The sequence below is a fragment of the Neltuma alba genome, unplaced genomic scaffold, assembly GCF_004799145.2.
Source record: "Neltuma alba isolate B1F8T4 unplaced genomic scaffold, ASM479914v2 tig00011938_pilon, whole genome shotgun sequence".
NCBI lineage: Eukaryota > Viridiplantae > Streptophyta > Magnoliopsida > Fabales > Fabaceae > Neltuma > Neltuma alba.
Genome location: NW_021636524.1, coordinates 1 through 20,324, shown reverse-complemented (window position 1 = coordinate 20,324; position 20,324 = coordinate 1). Strand labels below are relative to the sequence as shown.

At 35.6% G+C, this 20,324-nt stretch overlaps 2 protein-coding genes and 2 pseudogenes across 2 annotated transcripts; all 4 read left to right on the top strand.

Moving 5' to 3' along the window:
- Positions 1 to 239: 239 nt before the first annotated feature.
- LOC114719699 (endo-1,3;1,4-beta-D-glucanase-like) lies at positions 240 to 3,876 on the top strand (annotated as a pseudogene).
- Positions 3,877 to 6,593: 2,717 nt separating this feature from the next.
- LOC114719697 (40S ribosomal protein S15a) lies at positions 6,594 to 9,068 on the top strand. Its single transcript, XM_028905210.1, has 4 exons — positions 6,594 to 6,659; positions 7,493 to 7,630; positions 7,726 to 7,886; positions 8,593 to 9,068. Exons 2-4 carry the CDS (start codon positions 7,498 to 7,500, stop codon positions 8,689 to 8,691), a joined length of 393 nt encoding a protein of 130 aa, XP_028761043.1. The 5' UTR covers positions 6,594 to 6,659; positions 7,493 to 7,497; the 3' UTR covers positions 8,692 to 9,068.
- Positions 9,069 to 11,518: 2,450 nt separating this feature from the next.
- Positions 11,519 to 17,215, top strand: LOC114719698 (mitogen-activated protein kinase 15-like; annotated as a pseudogene).
- Positions 17,216 to 18,454: 1,239 nt separating this feature from the next.
- Positions 18,455 to 19,932, top strand: LOC114719700 (guanylate kinase 3, chloroplastic-like). Its single transcript, XM_028905211.1, has one exon. It carries the CDS (start codon positions 18,531 to 18,533, stop codon positions 19,446 to 19,448), a length of 918 nt encoding a protein of 305 aa, XP_028761044.1. The 5' UTR covers positions 18,455 to 18,530; the 3' UTR covers positions 19,449 to 19,932.
- The last annotated feature ends 392 nt before the right edge of the window (positions 19,933 to 20,324 follow it).

Below are 20,324 nucleotides of genomic sequence, written 5' to 3'. Positions count from 1 at the left end.
ACATGTGCATGATAGATTTTGGTTAGAAGGTGTATTTTCACTTGAATAACTATTTTGGTTCAATTTAAGATTTTTGCATGCACACGATATGGCTTTTATATCGTGCTAAAGAATACTAAAAGTATCTTTTAGAGGCTGGGGTCTTTACTTCGACTTGATGATAGCATGTATCAGCTCTGGACGTAAATCATATATAATTTCTAACTTCGCACGTTCAACTTGTCCTGCAGGTTATGAAGACCAAATTTGAGGTACGACCTAATTATCTGTCTGCTTTTCTTGTTTCTTATTTTAGCCGGTATACTTGTTTTCGTAGTAAATTACTTAGGTGTCCTGTTCGCATCAAACTTTATTATAGCTGGACACCATGATCTGTTAGATTTGGTACCTGAATTCTTTAATGATTCTTTGAATGTGATTCTATTGTAATTAAAGGGATGAAAATAGTCAATAGTTTTTACTCTCTTAAGTTATTGTTTGGGTGTCACTTTGGAAGGGATTTCTATTGTAATTGAGGAAATGAAAATAGTCAATAGTCTTTTAAGTTATTCATTTTTTCCTTTTATCTACATCTTCGGTGATTGACATCCACTGCTAATAATATATGGATTTCTATCTATTAAATTCAAATCCATGTTTTCTTGGATCCAATTGCTCATTTCTATTATGCATTCGTGAATTCATGAGGTTTAGTATGGAAGATAATCTGCATGGTGTGGTAGTTGAGCCAACTTGTCCTCTTCATGCCATTAGCTCGGCTTCTGCTTCAGGTGGCAGACAGAATTTAATTTAATTTTGTTGAAGAAATAATAAAAGGGCTATCTATCTTTTACCATGCCAAAATTAAATAGATGCACTTAGTGTAATTTAGTGATCATCGTTTTTAAAAGTGAGGATGTCTGATGTCTATGATATATGTAGGTATATAACTAGGTTATTGATTTTCTTATAGGTGATATGATTTCTTATAGGTGATTATACTTCTATATTCTTCAGCTCTTTCTTTGATTTCTTTCTCTCTCATTGCAAATTTTTGGATGTGCTTAATGGGATATGTTCCCTTCGGAAGTAAAACCATTTGTTTTTGGTTGTGAAGGAAGCTTGCGGACAAGGTTGCTGCTGCAGGGTATTATGTAGTTGTTCCTGATTTCTTCCACGGTGATCCTTTTGTTCCTGAGAAAGCTGACAGGCCATTATCTGTTTGGATAAAAGATCATGCACCGGTTAGTGTTTATGTTTATTTTTATGATATTTGAACACTTTTTATTTTACAATATCTTGTTTTATTTAAAAGAAAACTTTTTTTCCCCCCCCCCCCCCCCGGAATTTCACCTGAATGAAATCTTTTTGCATACTTACTAGAAAAATTCCTTCTCAATGTTATGGTTTGGATTTTGGGGTCAAACACTATGGATTGGAAAAGATAAATGTCTGATAATCTTGCTTCATTTGTAAGCTGTAATACATTATTCTCTGATTCTCTCATTTTGTTCTGTTAGGAGAAAGGCATTGAAGTTGCTAAACCTGTAATTGAAGCCTTAAAATTGAAGGTGTTTCAGCAATTGGGGCTGCTGGTTTTTGCTGGGGTGGTGAGTGCCGCTCATCCCATTCTCTCCTTCCCCCCCCCCCCCCAAAAAAAAAAAAAACTCATTTTGTGCATCTAGCAGTTTTCAGATCTTTATAGGTGTATGTATTTCATCTATTTATCACAATTTATGAATTAGCAGCCATACAGTGGTTTTACTCAACTGTTTTGAGTGATGGTGACACGTATTTTTCTTCTCAGCCAAGGCTGTGGTTGAAGTTGCAAGACACGGACTTCTCAATGTTGCTGTGCTATTACATCCATCATTTGTCACTGTCGAGGACATCAAGAGTATGCTTTTTAACTGCTTTATTGTCTTGTTAAGTTGCATACTCTGTTTCTGGGAAAAAAATATATCATCTGCATTTCCTAAGGGAGGAAAACTATCAGAATTTTCTTGCAGCTTTTACTTGTATGATCAGTTTAAGCATGTCCCGTAAGAGTCTTTTAAATTGCATGGAGATTTGTTCATGTGATATATGCTTTGAGAGGGCAGTTATTTACATTGGTTTTGTATACAGTTCTTTTGAAATTTTGTATTAAACTTCTTTTGTTTTAATTGATGGTGCAATGATTATCATATTATTAGGATTTAGCTACTTATTCGATTCAGATTCATTCTCTAATTTCTGAGAGATCAAACAAAAATTGCAAAGGAAGGTCTTAAAGCAGTTACTGATATTTACATGATGTAGCAGTCGATAATTAAATTCTCTTACAGGTGTTGAAATTCCAATTACTATACTCGGAGCTGAGCTTGACAAAATTTCTCCTCCAGAACTTGTTAAACAGTTCGAACAAATCCTATCTGCTAAGCCTGCGGTACCATTTTTGCCCTCTCTTTGTGAAGTACTATTCTTTTGTTTCTCTATGAAGAGAATTTATGTAATTTGATTATAACTTGACAATTTGCCAACAACGTCAATTTCATGTTGATATAATGAAATCTGCTGAAATCATACAAATATTTTACAGCCAAAAATGTTTTGTACTTTTTCCATTTTGGATGTGTGATGACAGGTTGGATTTATTTGATAACTATTGAGTATATTCCATCGTTATCAGCCTATTCTGCTGGGTATCATGCTTTTCACTATTCACCCGTTTCTGGGATAATTGGTAACATGATTACATTTTCATCTTATCTTGTGCACTTGTGCTGTTGATGTTTATTCTAATTTATGTCAAACACTATTAAAGTTGTCCGTATAATTCAGTAGAAAACAATCTTTTTTTCCCCTTGAAATTACCTTAGTATCAATTCATCGTATTTGTGTAGCAGCACAATGTCATGCATTGTTTACTGTCATGACAATAGGATTTAGTATGTTTGGTGCTATGACTCAGTCTTCATATTTTGGAAATTCTCACTTTCATGATCATGTGCGCAAGAACATGAAAACCCTAATCATGCAATCAATTCAAGTGTCTAATTTGACATCCTAATATTGGAAGAAAATGATTTCTTATCGGTTTTTGGAAAATCTTATTACCGATTGCTGTCTCCACTTCATTGATTACATACACGTTGATGGGAGGATGCTAACCTCCTATCTTTTTTGAAAGATAATGTTGCCGTTGCTATCTTTTGTCTGTTTTTAAGCTTGTTACCATTGTCATCATTCAGTTGAAAATTCCTAGGGCATTTGTTTGATTTAAATATAAAAGCAGTTTGGCTATCTTCACCGTTTTTTAATTTTTTACGGCTATCTATATTTGATATGTCCCTGATTAACATGATTGTTTTGTGCAGGTTCCTAGTTTTGTGAAAATATTTCCTCAAGTTGCGCACGGTTGGACTGTGAGGTACAACACTGAAGATGCTAAAGCAGTGTCGGCAGCCGAAGAGGCGCATCAGGACTTGTTGAACTGGTTTGCCAAGCACCTAAAGTGAGAAATCCTGTTCTGCGCAAATCTTCTATGGGTATTATATCGCACATTAGAGTAGAAGACATATATCAGTATTCAATCCACATGCATGTAACTACATAATACATGTAGATGTCCTTTGATGTTGCTGCTGATTTGTTGGAGCAGCAAGTCATGTGCATTGTGTCAGAGCATAGTACTAGTTGTCGGGAAATAAATGATGGGGTGTCACTTGGACTTGAATCCCACTGCTAGGTTGAATGGAACAATAATTCTTTCTGTAATTGGAGCTTGTGACGTTTTCATTTGAGATATCAATCTATCATATTTTAAGGTGTTGTTTTAAAAATCTAATATGCTGCTTCTGTCAATGTAACTTTTGACGTTGTGTAATTTGAATTCTCAAAGTCTTAAATTCTCCATCTTGCCTCCTCATGTTGTCTCTATTACAACGCTTCTTCCTCTTTTTCTAAAATGGTAGCCTTTTTTTGAGATTCAATCTGTAATTAATGCCTTGATAAAATAACCCACTTTGGCCTTTGATGAAATCTCATAAATCCCTTTAAAAGAACATTTTATCAACTTACACTTTAACCTTGTGTTTGCATCCATCCACAATAATCAAGGCCTTGAACTTTCTCCATTGATAGCCATAACCAGGTTTGCTGGGTCATTTCCTTAAAGTCTAATTTTTACGGTGAAGGTGGATGCCTGCTTGTCTGTCTTGATTTCCAGAAGCAGATATTCTCAAGTGGACCGGTTCTATTAAAGGAACACTAAAGTCAATTTTTGACTTGATTTATGATAGGACCCCTAACAAATGCTTCCAAAATTGATCATGTAAGGTATAGATTTACTCCCGAAAATAAAAATAAAAGCTTTTATACAATACACAGATACATAGAGCATTATAGAAAACCCACTTTGATGTTACTGCTACTGAGACAAATGACACTGATAGAAGGGGGATAATTATTTTTTTCAGATGAGGATAACAAATAGAAAAAGAGATTAATCCACACACGCTACAAACAAACTTTTAATCGTAGAGAGCGGAATCTCTAAAAACATAACGAGAGAGGAATGGCTCCCTACACCAAAGCTTGACTTGAAAAGTTTTTCTTCCTCCGCCTTCGCCCTTCCCCATTCATCTCTTTATACATACACTTCTAACTTTCCAACTTGCTTCTCTTAGCTTTTCATCATGACTACCTACTTTTGCTCCTCTACTTTTTCTGTCTCGTCCGGTTCTGAACCCTTGTATTTTCTTCTAGACCAGTTTTTCCCCGTTTTCTTCCCTCTTGACACTCCTTTATGTCTGGTTGTGAGTTTTGGCGGCAGTGTCCTATCAATTTGTTTGTTTTTTGTAAATGTCAAGCTGAGAAACTTGATAATTTTTTATCTGGAAACATTTGGGGAAGTTGAAGTAAAGCAAAGTCTGAATATTTATTTATGAAATCTGGCACGAAGCAGCATGCAAGGATAATGAATAAGGAAATGAATTTCTTCCAGGTATCCAAGGAGCAGTGTTAATGATTGCTCCGAATTCTTGGATGCAGTGTATGTCTGCATTTCTGATGGGAGTTTTCAAACCCAGATGATGCCTTTCTGGTTGAATTTGCTAGAAGATGAAATGGATTTTCTTTCTTTCTTTCTTTTTGATGGAAAGGTGAAATGTATTGGTGCTTGGTTTCACGGATTTGTTTGGCAGTTAAGATCGTCAGTTATGTGCAAGTGTTTGAACAAGTCATTATGCTGAAGGAATAAAGTTCGTTTCATTTCCTGAAATTGACCAAACAAGTGTTTTTTCTTGAAATAAATCTCAGTACAGTGAGTTCTAGAAATTTGGATTCCCAGATATATGGTGAGAAGAGTAAGCAATTTTTCCACTTTATAATATTCATTCGTTTTCTTTCCTTTATTTAAAGGGGCCTAAGGTTACAAACAGATGGAATCTATTGACTTTTGATTTATGGAGGAACTTATATGTCACTAGGTTACAAGATGATCGGCTATAATATTAACTCTGATCTCACAAGTGCATAGTGAGACCTAAGATGTTAAACTTCAATTTTTATGTAGTTCTTTTTTTTTTTTTAGCCTTGTTTTTATTCGTTTGACCGACAGTTTATAGATAGATAGCTACCAAATAAAATGATGGTGGTATGTTAGTAAAAGGGTTGATACAATTCATATATTTGGATCCATTGCAATGTCTTCTAAATAAGAAATTGCTAAAATTGGTGTTATAAAAACAACACAATTTTATTATATGTGAATTTTTTATTTTATTTATGATAGAATTATTTCCATCCAAAGGGTCCCCATTCAGTGCTCATCAGGTGATGAGCACCCAATGCTCATCACTTGATGAGCAATCTGGACCAACGGTCCAGATTTAATATTATTAAATAATTATTTTAAAATAGAAAAAATTATATTTTTAAAGAATGATAGTTAAGAGATTATTTTTATTTTTTATCCTATACCTATTAAAATAATTATTTTAAAAAAATAAAAATAAAAATAAATTTGAACCATCCAGATCAGATTTGGACGGTCTAGATCTGATGAGCACTCAATGTAAATCCATCTTGAATCCTTTTTTATTAATAAAATATTAAATTGACAATCTTTAAATACACTACCTCCGGTCCTTAATATCAGAACTAGTTGACTAATTTAAGTAGATTAAGAAAGTTCGTTAAGTTAGTTATTTGTAAAAAATGAGTGTTGTCTTTCCTAAAATATCCTTCATAATTAAGTATATTGGTTAGAATCATCATTATTACAAAGACTACCTTTGAAAAAAATAGATAAATACGAAAGACAAAGTAGATTGGGGTCTTATATTTTTTTTGATACAAATTGGGGTCTTATATTTAAAGTCAAAATAAAAGTCAAATAAGTTCTTATATTAAAGACTGGAGATAGTATTTTTTTGGGCCAATATGAAAGAAATTTTTTTTCAAATAATTATTATTTTCCATGAAAAGGGCCTAAACAGAATAAAGTCCAAGATGAGAATTAGGTAAGACCCACAACTTATTCATTGGGCTCAATTAATGGAGAGCCCAAATTTCAAAACCCTAGTTAGACATGAAGGCGCTTTATAGGTATTCTTCGTTTTGCTTGTGATCAGTCTCGATTCCAAAGCGTCGACCGTATTCGCGCCGTTTCTCTGAGGATCCTCTGTTCCGAGTTGGTAAGATCCGGCTTTTACAGTTTCGAACGCTCTCCTCTGCTTTGAGGGAAATGTATGAAATTATAATTCATGATCTTGTTAATCCGCTCTCCTGGGGTTACTTGTGTTGTACGGAGAATGGGTGCATGCTGGTTGTTTGTATTGTTGTCATTACCTATCGATGCTGTATTGCATATTGTGTACTTGAATTGGGGAACCACAGTTTAAAATTTGTTCTTTAACAAGAAGTGTTAGGTGTGATTTTGTGTATACCTGACCAAGGAACACAACTGTATGAAACAAGCGATTTTTTTTAGAAATTATGGGAATGATTTGATAACACGAAGGATTTGAAGTTCGGCCATAGTTGAACAAAGCGAAGTTGGTTATTGAGGCAGCTCTTAGTATTCTGCTCGTCATTTTATTTATTTATTTATTTATTTTTTGGAGGGGGGAGCGGATTCATGAGTTAGAGGCTACCTGAGTCTGCGCTATTTTTGGGTTTTATGTTTGCAAACTTGTTATTCTTGATAATTTGAATTACTATCGAATATCTAATGTTTAGGTGTCGATTTGCTCCAAGAGCTAGTGTTACTTATGGCTATTTTTTAAGTAATGGATGGATGGACTTGTAGCTTCCATTCAAACTGGTAATGTTGATTAATGATGTGTCTCTTTCATCAAGGGAAATAAAAGAGAATGGAAGTGGTTGTATAAATATGTCTAGATTGTATCATGAAAAGCAATTTGAACCTTTAAATATGGATTTTCTTCCACTTATTGCTCACTTGTGTCTTGCATTAGTCTATTACTTTGTTTTAGAGATCGTTAACCCTTGCCAAACTTTTTAACAGTGACAATGGTGAGAGTTAGTGTCCTAAACGATGCTCTGAAGAGTATGTACAATGCTGAGAAACGGGGGAAACGTCAGGTCATGATTAGGCCATCCTCAAAAGTGATCATTAAGTTTCTTTTGGTGATGCAGAAACATGGTATGTCTCAATTTTATTTCTTAAAGCACTTCCCTTATTTTTGGAATTGATTATAAAGATTTTTTGGTGATCTCGCTCATTCTGCTACTTTCTAGGGTACATTGGAGAGTTTGAGTATGTTGATGATCACAGGGCTGGGAAAATTGTTGTTGAGTTAAACGGAAGATTAAATAAATGTGGTGTTATTAGTCCCCGTTTTGATGTGGGTGTCAAGGAGATAGAACCTTGGACTGCAAGGCTACTTCCCTCAAGACAGGTTAGCTAAGAAGCTTGCTGTGCAATTGCTTGTAATATGAAATCTATGAAATCTTCTTGTTTGTTGACTCTTATGGGGCGTTTGGATTAGCTTCTCAGCAAGACGACTCTTCTCACATACTTACCTCCTACATAGTAAAATCACTTTCAAAAAACTAATTCAAACATAATTTAATTTGTCTATAGCTGATGAATGCCTCCACTTAGCATCATCTTAGTACATTTCATTTATTTTAGATGATTTGGTAATATCGTCTAGCTCACTGAATTGTCCTGCTGTGTTTCTATGAATCTTTCTAGACAACTGTTCTTCATTTTTCTCTATAAGCATGGCTTTTATGTAAGGTTTTCCTGTTAAGTTATAGCAAAGTCTTCTGGCCTCCTGGCCTATGGTTCTTGTACTTTTAAGTCAGGATCCATATATTCTCTAGTTTTATGGCTCTTCACTTGTAAGGTTCAATGTATTTCTTGGGCTGCTATGACATGAGCTTGCTATTACTTGATAACCATGCTAACTTTACACGGTCGATTACGCATGGGTTTGTTTTTCGTCTTCAGGCCTTCCGCCCATAGGTTTTCAGGAAGCATCTTTCCCCCTTTCTCACAGCATTGGAAGTAGTGCCAATCATTTGAAATGGAAAAAAGTAATATATATTGTGTTCATACGGTTTCCCTGTTGGCCCTAATCTTTGATCATACTAATGCAGTTTGGCTATATTGTCTTGACGACCTCTGCTGGTATTATGGATCACGAAGAGGCTAGGAGAAAGAATGTTGGTGGTAAAGTGTTGGGTTTCTTTTACTAGGCATGTTTTTTGTTTTAGGAGAGCGACTCCAGTTTTGAGACTCCTGCCCACTGTAATGACGAAGTGGTAATCTCCTAGTGCTATCAAGTTTAGCTGAGTTGTTTCCTGATGAGCTTTTGTTTGTCTCGCAATTACAATTTCGTCCTTATGATTAATCAGACATATGTACTTTCGTTCCTATAATGCCAAAATATGATGACATCCCTTTGCCCCTTTTCTTCAACCCTCCTTCTCGGGAGGGGATTGTTTTGGGCTTCATATGAATGTTGTATCTTTCTCGTAGTTGCACCTCAATTATTCTTCCATTTTTGTGAGAAAGGATGATTTTATTGTTCCAAGCATATTCGGTATCTATTATACAAGATTTTGTAGTTCTAGCTGACCATTCTAGTGCTTTGACCAAGTTTAATAGATAGTTTAAATAACGCGTGCTTTGATATGACGTTGACACCAGTGTCATCCATAACCTTTGATGGAACATAGTTTTCACTAATTTTGGCCCCTTTGGCTGATATAAGTGGTTTACCTGTGTTGACGCGTGGTTCATTGGCAGCGGGCAGAAAAGTTGTACGATCTGACAATCAGTGTGGGAAATGATTTGAAACCAGCTTGACTTTTTCGGGCGATTATTTGTGGCTGTGTGTTCGTATATGAAAATATTTAAGTAGATTGTATTTTAACGAGATTTTTGTCCATATCAGTCAATATCACGTCAACAGTCGAGTAATCTAGCGGCAAGAAAACTCGCAGGTTTGATCCTGAAGCCTATTAATACTGGACCCTCTAAGTAAAAAGAAGGTTTATTTTATTTTGGCCAAAAAAAAAAAAAGAAAGATTATCAGAGTTGTATTATTCATTGATTATGAATTGTGCGACATATTTCAGGATGTGTGTCCATAGCAAAGGTGCATAAAAATAGAGAATTTGTAATTTCAGAAGGATGTGCGGTGCCCCTTACATCCACGAAATTTCAAAAATAGAGTTTCTTCACAAAAATGAAAGAAGGAAAAAAAGTACGAAACGAATAAATAAATGAATAATACATGGAAGGCATGGATTGACTTGCCTGTCTGGTGATGGTTGTTATGTAGGATTATGGTTTTATGGTGACCACTCACTGGTCAGTCACAGCTCAAGTTGCTAAGAAAATGGTCCCTCCTAAATCCAAACCCATGTCTCAAACATTAAAGCTCCTTTATTTTCCTTTCTTTTTCTTTCATTTTGATCTCAATAATGTTGTTGTGTGTCTTTGCTGGGAGCCAAAATCACCAATGAAACAACAGATGAGGCTGTGCACTAAAGTTGAGAATTTTGATATCTCCTGCAATTTGGGAAGTAAAAGAAAAAATATTTTAGTAGAGTTTCTTTTAGTCTTCTTTTAATAGTGGAAGGGGGCATGTGGGAGACGGTTGTTAAGGACTTTGAAGCATTGTGGGTGTCATTATCCCCACCAGACAGAAAAATTAATTGCCTGGTTCCACTTTCCACAACTTTATCTTCTTGTTTAGTTAATTTAAATTGAAGTCTTACTCTTTGAAAATTATTCTCTGTTTCAACTAATTTGAACCCAGTATGTCTCTTCTTTCCTGTCTTTTTTACTTTTCCTATTTGATAACCTTCTCTCTCATTTTCACACAACAATCAATTCCATTTCTCAAAACTATAGCAAAATGGTGAAAAGTTCTTGTTTAGGAAGTTTTATTGGTTAGAAAGACCTAATATGTTTTTATACATAAAAAAATATTGGTATTTTATATGATTTCATACATATAAAGTATTTGACTTTGTACTGGAATTCAGGTTCATTTGACCAATAAAATTTTTAAATAAAGACTTTTCATCTATTTTCTCTAGAATTTTAAAAAAATTTCTTTCATGTAAGCTCCATTTGGTCTCAAATTATTGCCTGTTCCCTGGACAGCAGAAAAACATATAACTTTTCAAAGAACTTCAACTGTGCGTTGGTATAATCAATTTCATATCTGTTTCAAAAGTATTTTCTTCTTTATATCTAGAAAAAAAAAAGTATTGTGACCAACTTCTGCTTAAATAAAAAAACAGGAGAAATTTCCAATGCAGAAAAAACCAGAGATTATTTTTAATTAAATAAATATTATTATTCTGCGACAAAGTATGTGGCTGAAAAAGATGATATTGGATTGGAGATTCCTTTTATTTAATTAATAACCAATTAACTAATACCACCGTTTCCCAGCTAGAGAACTCTTCAGCCCATGTGACGCACATGCTCTTGTGGCATTAATTAATGGTGAGAATTTCTTTTAATAATTTTTATTCAAAGAGATAAACAATCCCATGTGTTTAGAAGAAAATAAAATTGTCATTCTTAAAAAGAAAACGAATTTTCATTTTCTATGAACTTCATGGATAGTTTAATTATGATGCTGCTAAATCCAGAAGTATGACTTATTACTGGTCATTATGGTAATTAAATTGATAAAAATTACAATAATTAGTAGAGTGATAACATATTTGAGTTTTAAATTATAAAATTTTTATTAGCGCCGATATCATGAAAGAGAAAAGATCTTAAAATTGTCTAAAATGAAAAAAATAAAAATAAAAAGTGAAAAAGAGTGATAAATAAAAATAGGGAATTTAATAATAAATAAAACTGAAACATTATTTGAAAAGCATGTAGTTGTCATATTCTTGCATCAGAACAAAATAAAAATAAAAATGTAATAAAATATTAAACACTGATAACCCCTTTTCCTTTCTCTGCTTCCAAACATAATATCGTTATTTTAAAATCACAATTTTTCGAATTAATGATCATTTTCATTCGCACCCTTTCACGTTTCTGAGTTCTACGCCACAAAGCCTTCAACTTGAAGTACAAGGCCTCTCTGGGAAGCTGATTTTTACTTGGAAATATTTCCGTTGAAATCTGCGTAGTCCTCTTCTTCGATTCCTACCTTCTTCACACACAACAAAAGAATCTTATTATGCTCTGAAAGCCGGAGCATTTCCCTTTTCCGTCTGCATATATTATATTCATTTCCTTTTGCCGCTTTTGAGATTATCGCCATAGCAGATCCTCCCAAGATTAGTTTTTTCCGCTTATTCTAGCTCGGTAACATACCAGAGCGCATTTTCTTACGTGATCTGTAACCTGGAAGTTACCAGCTGCATTTTGTTACTTCCGCCAGCTTTTCTTGATTATGTTGTGTTTGATAAAGTCTCCCCCTTTTTTGATTTAAATATAGAACTATCAGAGCATTTGTTCCTTAATTTGAACCCTTTGTCTTTTCTTTTATGACCCCTTACTTTCAATCCTAGATGCTACTGTAGCTGCCGAGCTGAACCGCGTCTCTTTCCGTTTTGAGCTTTGTTCTTTGTTCTTTTATGTCGAAGGTTTCTAACTTTTTATTTGGTTTTAAACTTGCACTTTGATCACCGCGTACCTAAGCGTCATATTACCAGTTAATCGTTTTTCCTTTTGAAGTTTTCGCTTTTCTGGGTTTTGAACTTGGTCGTAGGAGTTGGGGGATCTAGATTTGAGTTGAGAGAAGGGGCTGTTTGATGCACCTATTGGCCTAAATCATTGACGGGTTTTATGCCAAGTTGCCTAGATGCTGCCTGATCAAAGAAAAAAGGTAAAGCTTCTCTTCTGATATATGTGTAGCTATAAATTATCTGTGGTAATTCACTTTGGGGGAGAAATTAGATGCTTATTGAGACAATGAATGGTCGTTGTTTTGTTGTTTTCTGCATCTCTGTGACTGCACACAACTTGTACCTAGTGGTCACATAGTTGTGATCTTATTTATTCTGTGTCATTTGTTATGAAGTTGCCCTATTCCTCTTACCTTTTTTCTTTCGGGTATTGTGCTTGAACGCATATTTGATCTATGTCTTGTTTGGGATGAATGATTTATCATGCAAATGTCTATGCTTCACCGCGGTGCTAACTTGTCTAGTTCTGGTTTGTATGAGACCCAGCTGAGCATTTCGCATCATTTAGGACATTTTTTCTCCTCTTGCAGATCCTGTTGGATCTACTGGCCATTGCAATCGATTTTTATTGGCTTTCTTCTTTTGCACTCATGTTATATGCTTCAAATTCCCATTATCCTTTTTAAGTTTAACAATATTGAAGCAAGTTTCGCTATAGGATTTTGTTCCTGAAGAAAAGAAAATCTCTTTACTATTAGAGATGATAAGCTCATATATGTTCTTGGCGATTAATTAGACCATCTCTTGACCAAAGAAAGAAAAAACAGAGAGAGGGTAAACCATCCGGTGATGCTCAATACTCCAAAACTTGGGGGCATATTTCAGTATTATTTTTTCACCAATGGATGCAGAACTTGGACGAATAGCTTGTTCTTTTCAGGTTAAATATATGTACACCATCTTTCCCCTCAATGCAGAAATGCATGTTTCAAATAATTTAGGCCACGTGCATTGATTTGACTTTAATTACTTTCTGCTGAATTGTTTATTAACTGTGTTTATGCAGTCATCTGTGGATGTGAACTTCTTCACAGAATATGGTGAAGGGAGCAGATACAGAATAGAAGAAGTAATTGGTAAAGGAAGCTATGGTGTAGTTTGCTCCGCGTCAGATACATACACTGGAGAAAAGGTTGCAATAAAGAAAATTAATGACATATTTGAACATGTCTCTGATGCTACTCGTATTCTTCGTGAGATTAAGCTTCTTAGACTCTTGCGTCACCCTGATATTGTGGAGATCAAACATATCTTGTTACCACCTTCCAGGAGAGAATTTAAAGATATATATGTCGTGTTTGAACTCATGGAATCCGATTTACATCAGGTCATCAAAGCAAATGATGATCTGACTCCAGAGCACTATCAGTTCTTTCTTTATCAGCTTCTTCGAGGCTTGAAGTACATACACACAGGTTATAATCTTTATATAATCAGAATCTTTTTCATGGATAGCTTGCTCTAGCAATCTTTACTTCTATTAACCATTTAGGTTTTGATTATAACAAACTAGTTGCTGATTTTAATTTGGGATGATACTGAACTTCTGAATGGTCCCAGCAAATGTTTTTCACCGTGACCTAAAACCAAAAAACATCTTAGCAAATGCTGACTGCAAACTCAAGATCTGTGACTTTGGTCTTGCCAGAGTAGCATTTAATGACACACCCACTGCCATATTCTGGACGGTAAGAATCTCTTTTTCCTGAGACTATAGAGCCTTGAACATGCAGTGTTGTCGTTTTTCATCATGCTTATTTCCGTTTGACTACTCACAGGATTATGTTGCAACAAGGTGGTATAGGGCTCCCGAGCTGTGTGGATCCTTTTTCTCCAAGGTGCTCTGGTGCAATATCTGTTACATATTTATTTTGGACCCTTGATTTCTTTATTCAATCCCCACTCCTGCTTGGACTTTGAAATTACGAGCAGGTCCCTTTCCCTTCCCCCTTAATCCTGTTTCTTTCCTTCAATTACACATGCTAGGGACCTCTTGAACTCTTATATATTTTTTAAAATAATTGTGTGCTTGGGGAAATCTACTATTCTCTATGAATCTTCTACTAAAATTACTAAAGAAATATTTGTTAACAAATTGTCTAGCTCTCTTCTCTTTTTGGAATGCTGATAAGAACCTGTGACATTATCTTGACCGTGATTTCTAAGTGTCTATTCTCAATATATGGACTTACCCCCTTGTGAAAGCTTTAATGGCAACTTGGGTGGCCTCTGGTTGGGTAAACTGTACCTTTTAACTATTTTTATCTATCTTGAATCCGTGGAAGGTCTGACCATGTATTAGGGTGAGACAGCCTATCTCTTTATGCACTATATGTACATAATTATTTAATTTTTAGTCATTTAATCAAGATGGTATATATGATTTTTTTTTCTTTCTTTTAATATGAATTTTCCATGTTTTTTCAGTACACACCGGCTATAGATATATGGAGCATTGGCTGCATTTTTGCAGAACTTTTAACTGGAAAACCTCTTTTCCCGGGGAAGAATGTTGTCCATCAGTTGGACCTCATGACTGAACTTCTTGGAACGCCATCTCCTGATGCCATTGCTAGGGTCTGTAAATCATTCACCCATCTTTTTAGCATATTTTTTAAAGTTTTCTTACCACCAGTACCATATATGCAATTGCATGTGGAAGTTAAAATTTTGATTTTGGAAAAAATGTCACACAAATAAAACTGACAATACTTCTAATAATAAACACTAATTTTATTAACATATATAATAGCATGTTATGTGTATGGGATTTAAATTTGAATGCACAAAATTATGAGAAAGAAAAAAACAGGAGAGGCCCATGAGACCCAGATAACGGGTGAACAGTGATTCTGTTTTAGTATAATATATTGATATAGACTTTCAGCAACCCTGTTATTATATGCATACAGATACGAAACGAGAAAGCTCGGAGATATTTGAACAGCATGCGAAAGAAGAAGCCAGTTCCTTTCTCCCAAAAGTTTCCTAATGCAGATCCGCTTGCTCTTCGTTTGTTGGAAAGAATGCTGGCATTTGACCCTAAGGACCGGCCTACTGCTGAAGAGGTTGAATTGTCCTGCATCTTCAGTTCACTTTCTTTGTTATGTCTTGGTCTAACAGGGCATATTGTTTTTTCGAAAATTGCTAGGCTTTGGCAGATCCATATTTTAAAGGTTTGGCCAAGGTTGAAAGAGAGCCTTCAGCACAGCCAGTTAGCAAGATGGAATTTGAATTCGAGAGACGCAGGATAACAAAGGAGGACATACGAGAGCTCATATATCGAGAAATTCTGGAATATCATCCGAAGATGTTGAAGGAGCACCTAGAGGGAGCAGAGCCAACCAGTTTTATGTATCCTAGGTACTTTTCTTTTGGCTGTCGCACATTTTGCATTCCTCAAATTTATCATACAACACAGGAATTTCTTTCATATAGTATTTGTACCCAGAAGTTAAAAAAATTTGGAGGCCTTTGTGTTGCAACTCAATATATTTGAAAGAACTCTTTTGGGCTTTTATTCTATTATCTCCTGCATTCTTTAATGGCTTTGTCTGTTATTTTGGTTTGTTATTGGATGACTTCCTGTTTTCTGCTTTATCTTTTTCTGGTCCTTAAGATGAGCATTTATTTAAGAAAAGAAAAGCATTTTCATTGCTAACCAGAAGCCATGTGGTACTTGATTGGCAGTTTTAATTCTCCATCGGTGCTCACCTTGAAGTTGAAATATTGCGTTAGAGTCTATCTAGAATTATCCATTTCTTTTTAATGCTTTCTGGGATAAAATTTTTATTGTTATTGAATTGCTTTGGTGAACCTTTGATTCTTAAGCATCTGTAATATATAGTGCTCTATTTTGTCCGGTTTGTCACACTATTTGATGTAGCTTATCAGCCTTTCATTTTGTGCCCCTCTTTTCCTCTGGTAACTAACTCCTCCTCTTTTAAATAGTGCCGTCGACCACTTCAAGAAGCAATTTGCTTATCTAGAGGAGCATTATGGGAAGGGTGGAACTGTTATTGCGCCTGAGAGGCAGCATGCATCATTGCCCAGGTATCCTTTTAATTACCGTTATTGTTTTTGGGTAATGCAGCTTTCTTCTTGGTCACTGGCCTTTGTTCTTGTCAGCATGCCCATGTATCTGCTCCGGAATTGCTGACTTCTGATTTGAGATTGCATGTGCAGGCCATGTGTCTTATATTCAGATCAAAATGTTCAGCACAAATCCAGCCGAGGTTGCAGAAGATCTCTCTAAACATCAAAGAAATTGAGAAGCCACCCGTGGAGAGGAATCCCTTTGGCTCGGCTTCCTCCAGTCCACAAAATATGCAAGGTATGACACCTTACTCAGATAGATTTCTCCTCTCTCTAGAAACAGTCTTTTTGTTTGTGGGGTAAAGCTGTGTACTCCGATCAATTTTCAAACCCCACTTGGTGGGAGCCTTGGGCACTGGCGCCCCTTTTTTCATTAGAACGTTTGTTTACATGCTTGAATATGAGATGGTACTTACTGCTCACTTGCTTTAGGTGCAAGGCCTGGGAAAGTAGTTGGTTCAGTATTGCGTTACAACTGTGGGGTAGCAGCAACAGCAGACGTTTTTGAACAGCGGCAGATGGTTAGAAATCCACCTGTTTCAGCCCAATATGCTGCTTCAAGCTGTTCATATCCCAGAAGAAACCCAGCCTGTAAAAATGAGAGGACAGAAGATGATGGAATAGAAGGTTCCAATGGTTTGCAACCAAAGCCTCAATATATGCCTAGAAAAGTTGCTGCCGCTCAAGGTGGAGCTTCAAGTCATGGTATTGAACTATTGTTTTACATACCAAAACTTGGGTAACATCTGCCACTGAGCCTTACAGATCTTGCATCTGGGTTTGTTTCCGCCTAACCTCAGGACGATAATCTGAATCTTAACTGGTGGCATAACCTTCATCTGGAAAGACTCAAGGTAAAAACTTGAGAATGAAGTTGAAGAAGCCTCTGGCTGAAGTTTAGTTACATCTTTGTAATTTTCTGTCACTCTGATTCACTTATAGCATGAAACAGGAAGACTAGTAGCAACAAAATAGTTCTGATCTCTGCATTCCACAATACAGCTGTCTACTTTGTCCTAATTTTTTTTGGGCCATCACACTGATAAGTGTAATTTTTCTCACCCACCTACCTGCCTGTATTGTATTCTAAATAATCATCTCGTCCTCTTTCAACTGTATTTTGAATCCAGAACTATCTTTGGTGGTACCAAGACCAAAACTTGACCCGTGGAAATTCTAGGTTGTTTCACTTGAATACTTGCTTCTACTTTTTCATTATTCTGATACCTTCAATCTTCAATTGTTCTTTCTTAAAATGTTATTGTCACCATGTGATTAACGGGTACTTGGGAATCAGTTAAGAAATAAGTCAGAGGTTCTCTACTAATATACTTTTTTGGCCTTACTTTATTAGTATAAATAGGGACATACAGAAATGTAACGTGTCTAATTTGCATAATATTACTGTATACTTCCTCTGGTTCTAACTACAAGGATTAGTTAAAAAGTTTGTATTGATTCTAGAGACAAGGCTTTAGTTGATTTTGTCTCATGAATTTATAATTATTTTCCTAAGCAATCCTATTTATCACACATACTATAGGGATTATTCTAAGGAGAAAAGTTTCTAATACAAAAACATATATTCATTATAAATAACTAATGTGATAGATTTTTTTTTCAATCTCTGTAATTAGTTTTTATACTTGGAACACGAAAAGATAGCATTATTCTAATGAATTTTTGAGAGGGGAATATTCTAATATGGAATTGGTTATTTAATAAGAGAAATGTCGCTATCCCGGTTGAATACTTGAATACTACTTCTCACAATACAAGTAGCCATTATCTTCCAATTAAGTTAACTAATCATTAAAAACTAAGAATGATTGTGAATTATAAGTTTATAACTGAGCCATTGTGTATCGTCACTAGTAATCCAGGTTTTATAGTAATACTCCTCCGTCCTAATTATAAGACCCATTGACTTATTTGAGGAGATCCGGAATTAAGTTTAAGGGTTATTGTATAAATAAGTGTGTTATTCCTAAAATATCCTTGCTAATAAGTGTATTGGCTAACTATCATTAAGGATTATTTTGAAAAAATGCATAAATATAAGAGCAAAATGGATTGGGTCTTATAATTAGAACCAAATAAAAGTTAAATTGAGTCTTCTAATAAGGATCGGATGAGTAGATTATATTATATTGTTAGTATACGCTTCTTAAGGTGTGAGCTTCAGACTTGTGTCACCATTATAGCCAAAAAAAATTCGATCCTCTGCTTGCTTTTCTTGCACCGACTATTTCTATCTCTACCCCATGTTTCGTAAGCTCTTCTGTGCTGCGGCCCAATCCAATCTTCACCATCGTCACTTTCTTCCAATTTCCCACTCAAACTTTCAGAAAGCCTTCATTCCCGCCGATCTCATTCCTAATTTGGTCACTGAATCTTGCTTCGTCGCGAGATCTCAGAATATCAGACCCTTCCCGCGATTATCTTCTTCCTATTCCCGAATGAGTGATTCCCGCCGGCCGTTCTCGGTTCCCATTACTGCCGTCAACGAGGCCAATAAGTCTGAGCTACTTCGTGCTCTCGAAACATCGCTGGGTTCGTCGTTCAGCTCAGAGCCTCTGATCCCAAATCCAAAGCCATTGATAATAGTAATTAGCGGGCCAAGTGGTGTTGGAAAGGACGCAGTGATCAAGAAACTTAGGGAAACTCGGGAGGGTCTTCATTTTGTGGTCACTGCAACGAGTCGAGCGAAACGACCGGGTGAAGTTGATGGAAAAGATTATTTCTTTGTGAGTAAAGAGGAATTTGAATCCATGGTTAAGAGGGACGAGCTTCTGGAGTACGCGCTTGTGTATGGAGATTATAAAGGCATTCCAAAACAGCAAATTCGGGAATACATGGGTAAAGGGTATGATATTGTTTTGAGGGTGGATATTCAAGGGGCTCAAACATTGAGAAAAATTCTTGGTAATTCGGCAGTTTTCATTTTCCTTGTGGCTGAGAGTGAAATGGCAATGGTGGAAAGACTGGTTGATAGAAAGACTGAAACTTTAGAGTCGCTGCTTGTGAGGATTGCTACGGCTAGGGAGGAAGTGAAGCATCTTAAGAATTTTGATTATGTGGTTGTGAATGCTAAAGGGAAGCTTGAAAATGCAGTAACATTAGTGAGTTCCATTATTGATGCTGAGAAAGCGAAGGTCTGTCAAAGGAGTGCTGTGGTATAGGTCATTGGCGGTTATGATTGAGGTTTTTTAAGGGGCGCCATAGATTGTTAACTGCTTTTTCAGATACTTAATCAATTGTTGTCATTGCGTTCGCAGCAAATAAGAGCTGACTATTTAATTTTTCAGTTTCTGTGAATCTCTTAATTTGTACTTACTTTGATGAGTTAATGTAGTTTCAATTTTTGTGGGTATAAGCAATTTCGGGAATACAAGGTCTTGCACAAAGATTGTCTAGTGCTTTGGCAAGCACATAGTGAAGTGAATTGGCAAATCTAGCACGGATGAGTTGGTGAGATGTGTTTTGACAAAGTAGTATCTGGGCTTTGATTTATACAAAAGGATTCGCACTCAGTTTAAGCTATTACAACAATGGCCTTAGCTAAGACGTTAAAAATATTGGATCCTTTGCAATTAGGCAGTCATGTATTACAAGGGAGCAACAGGAAATAATATATCCAAGTATCTGTTTCTTTTCTCCCCTTTATAACCATAATTTTCTTTTTCCTTTTATCTCTTTTGCAACTTGTTTCATTTTCTCTGTCTTACTTGTGTGTTGAAGTGCATTTTTTAAGAACGAAAAATGCATCCTGCAAGTGATTGGTTTTCATTATTGCTTTGTTTTGTAGACATGATGTGAACAATTGTGCTGAGGATGTCATAAAAAACCGATCTGTTAATTTGAGCTTAATTGTAGGCAGTTCCTTTTGGTGCTTTACTTACCATTTATTCTCATGTCTCCAGGTAGATATTATGATGATTGTTCTCACACTCATGCTGCTGCAAATAGAAGTTTTAGTCAATATGGCTTCTTCATCCATTGAGTTTTTTTTTCCCTTCAGCGACCTAGGTAAACACATGTATGCTTTGTGTTTCTTT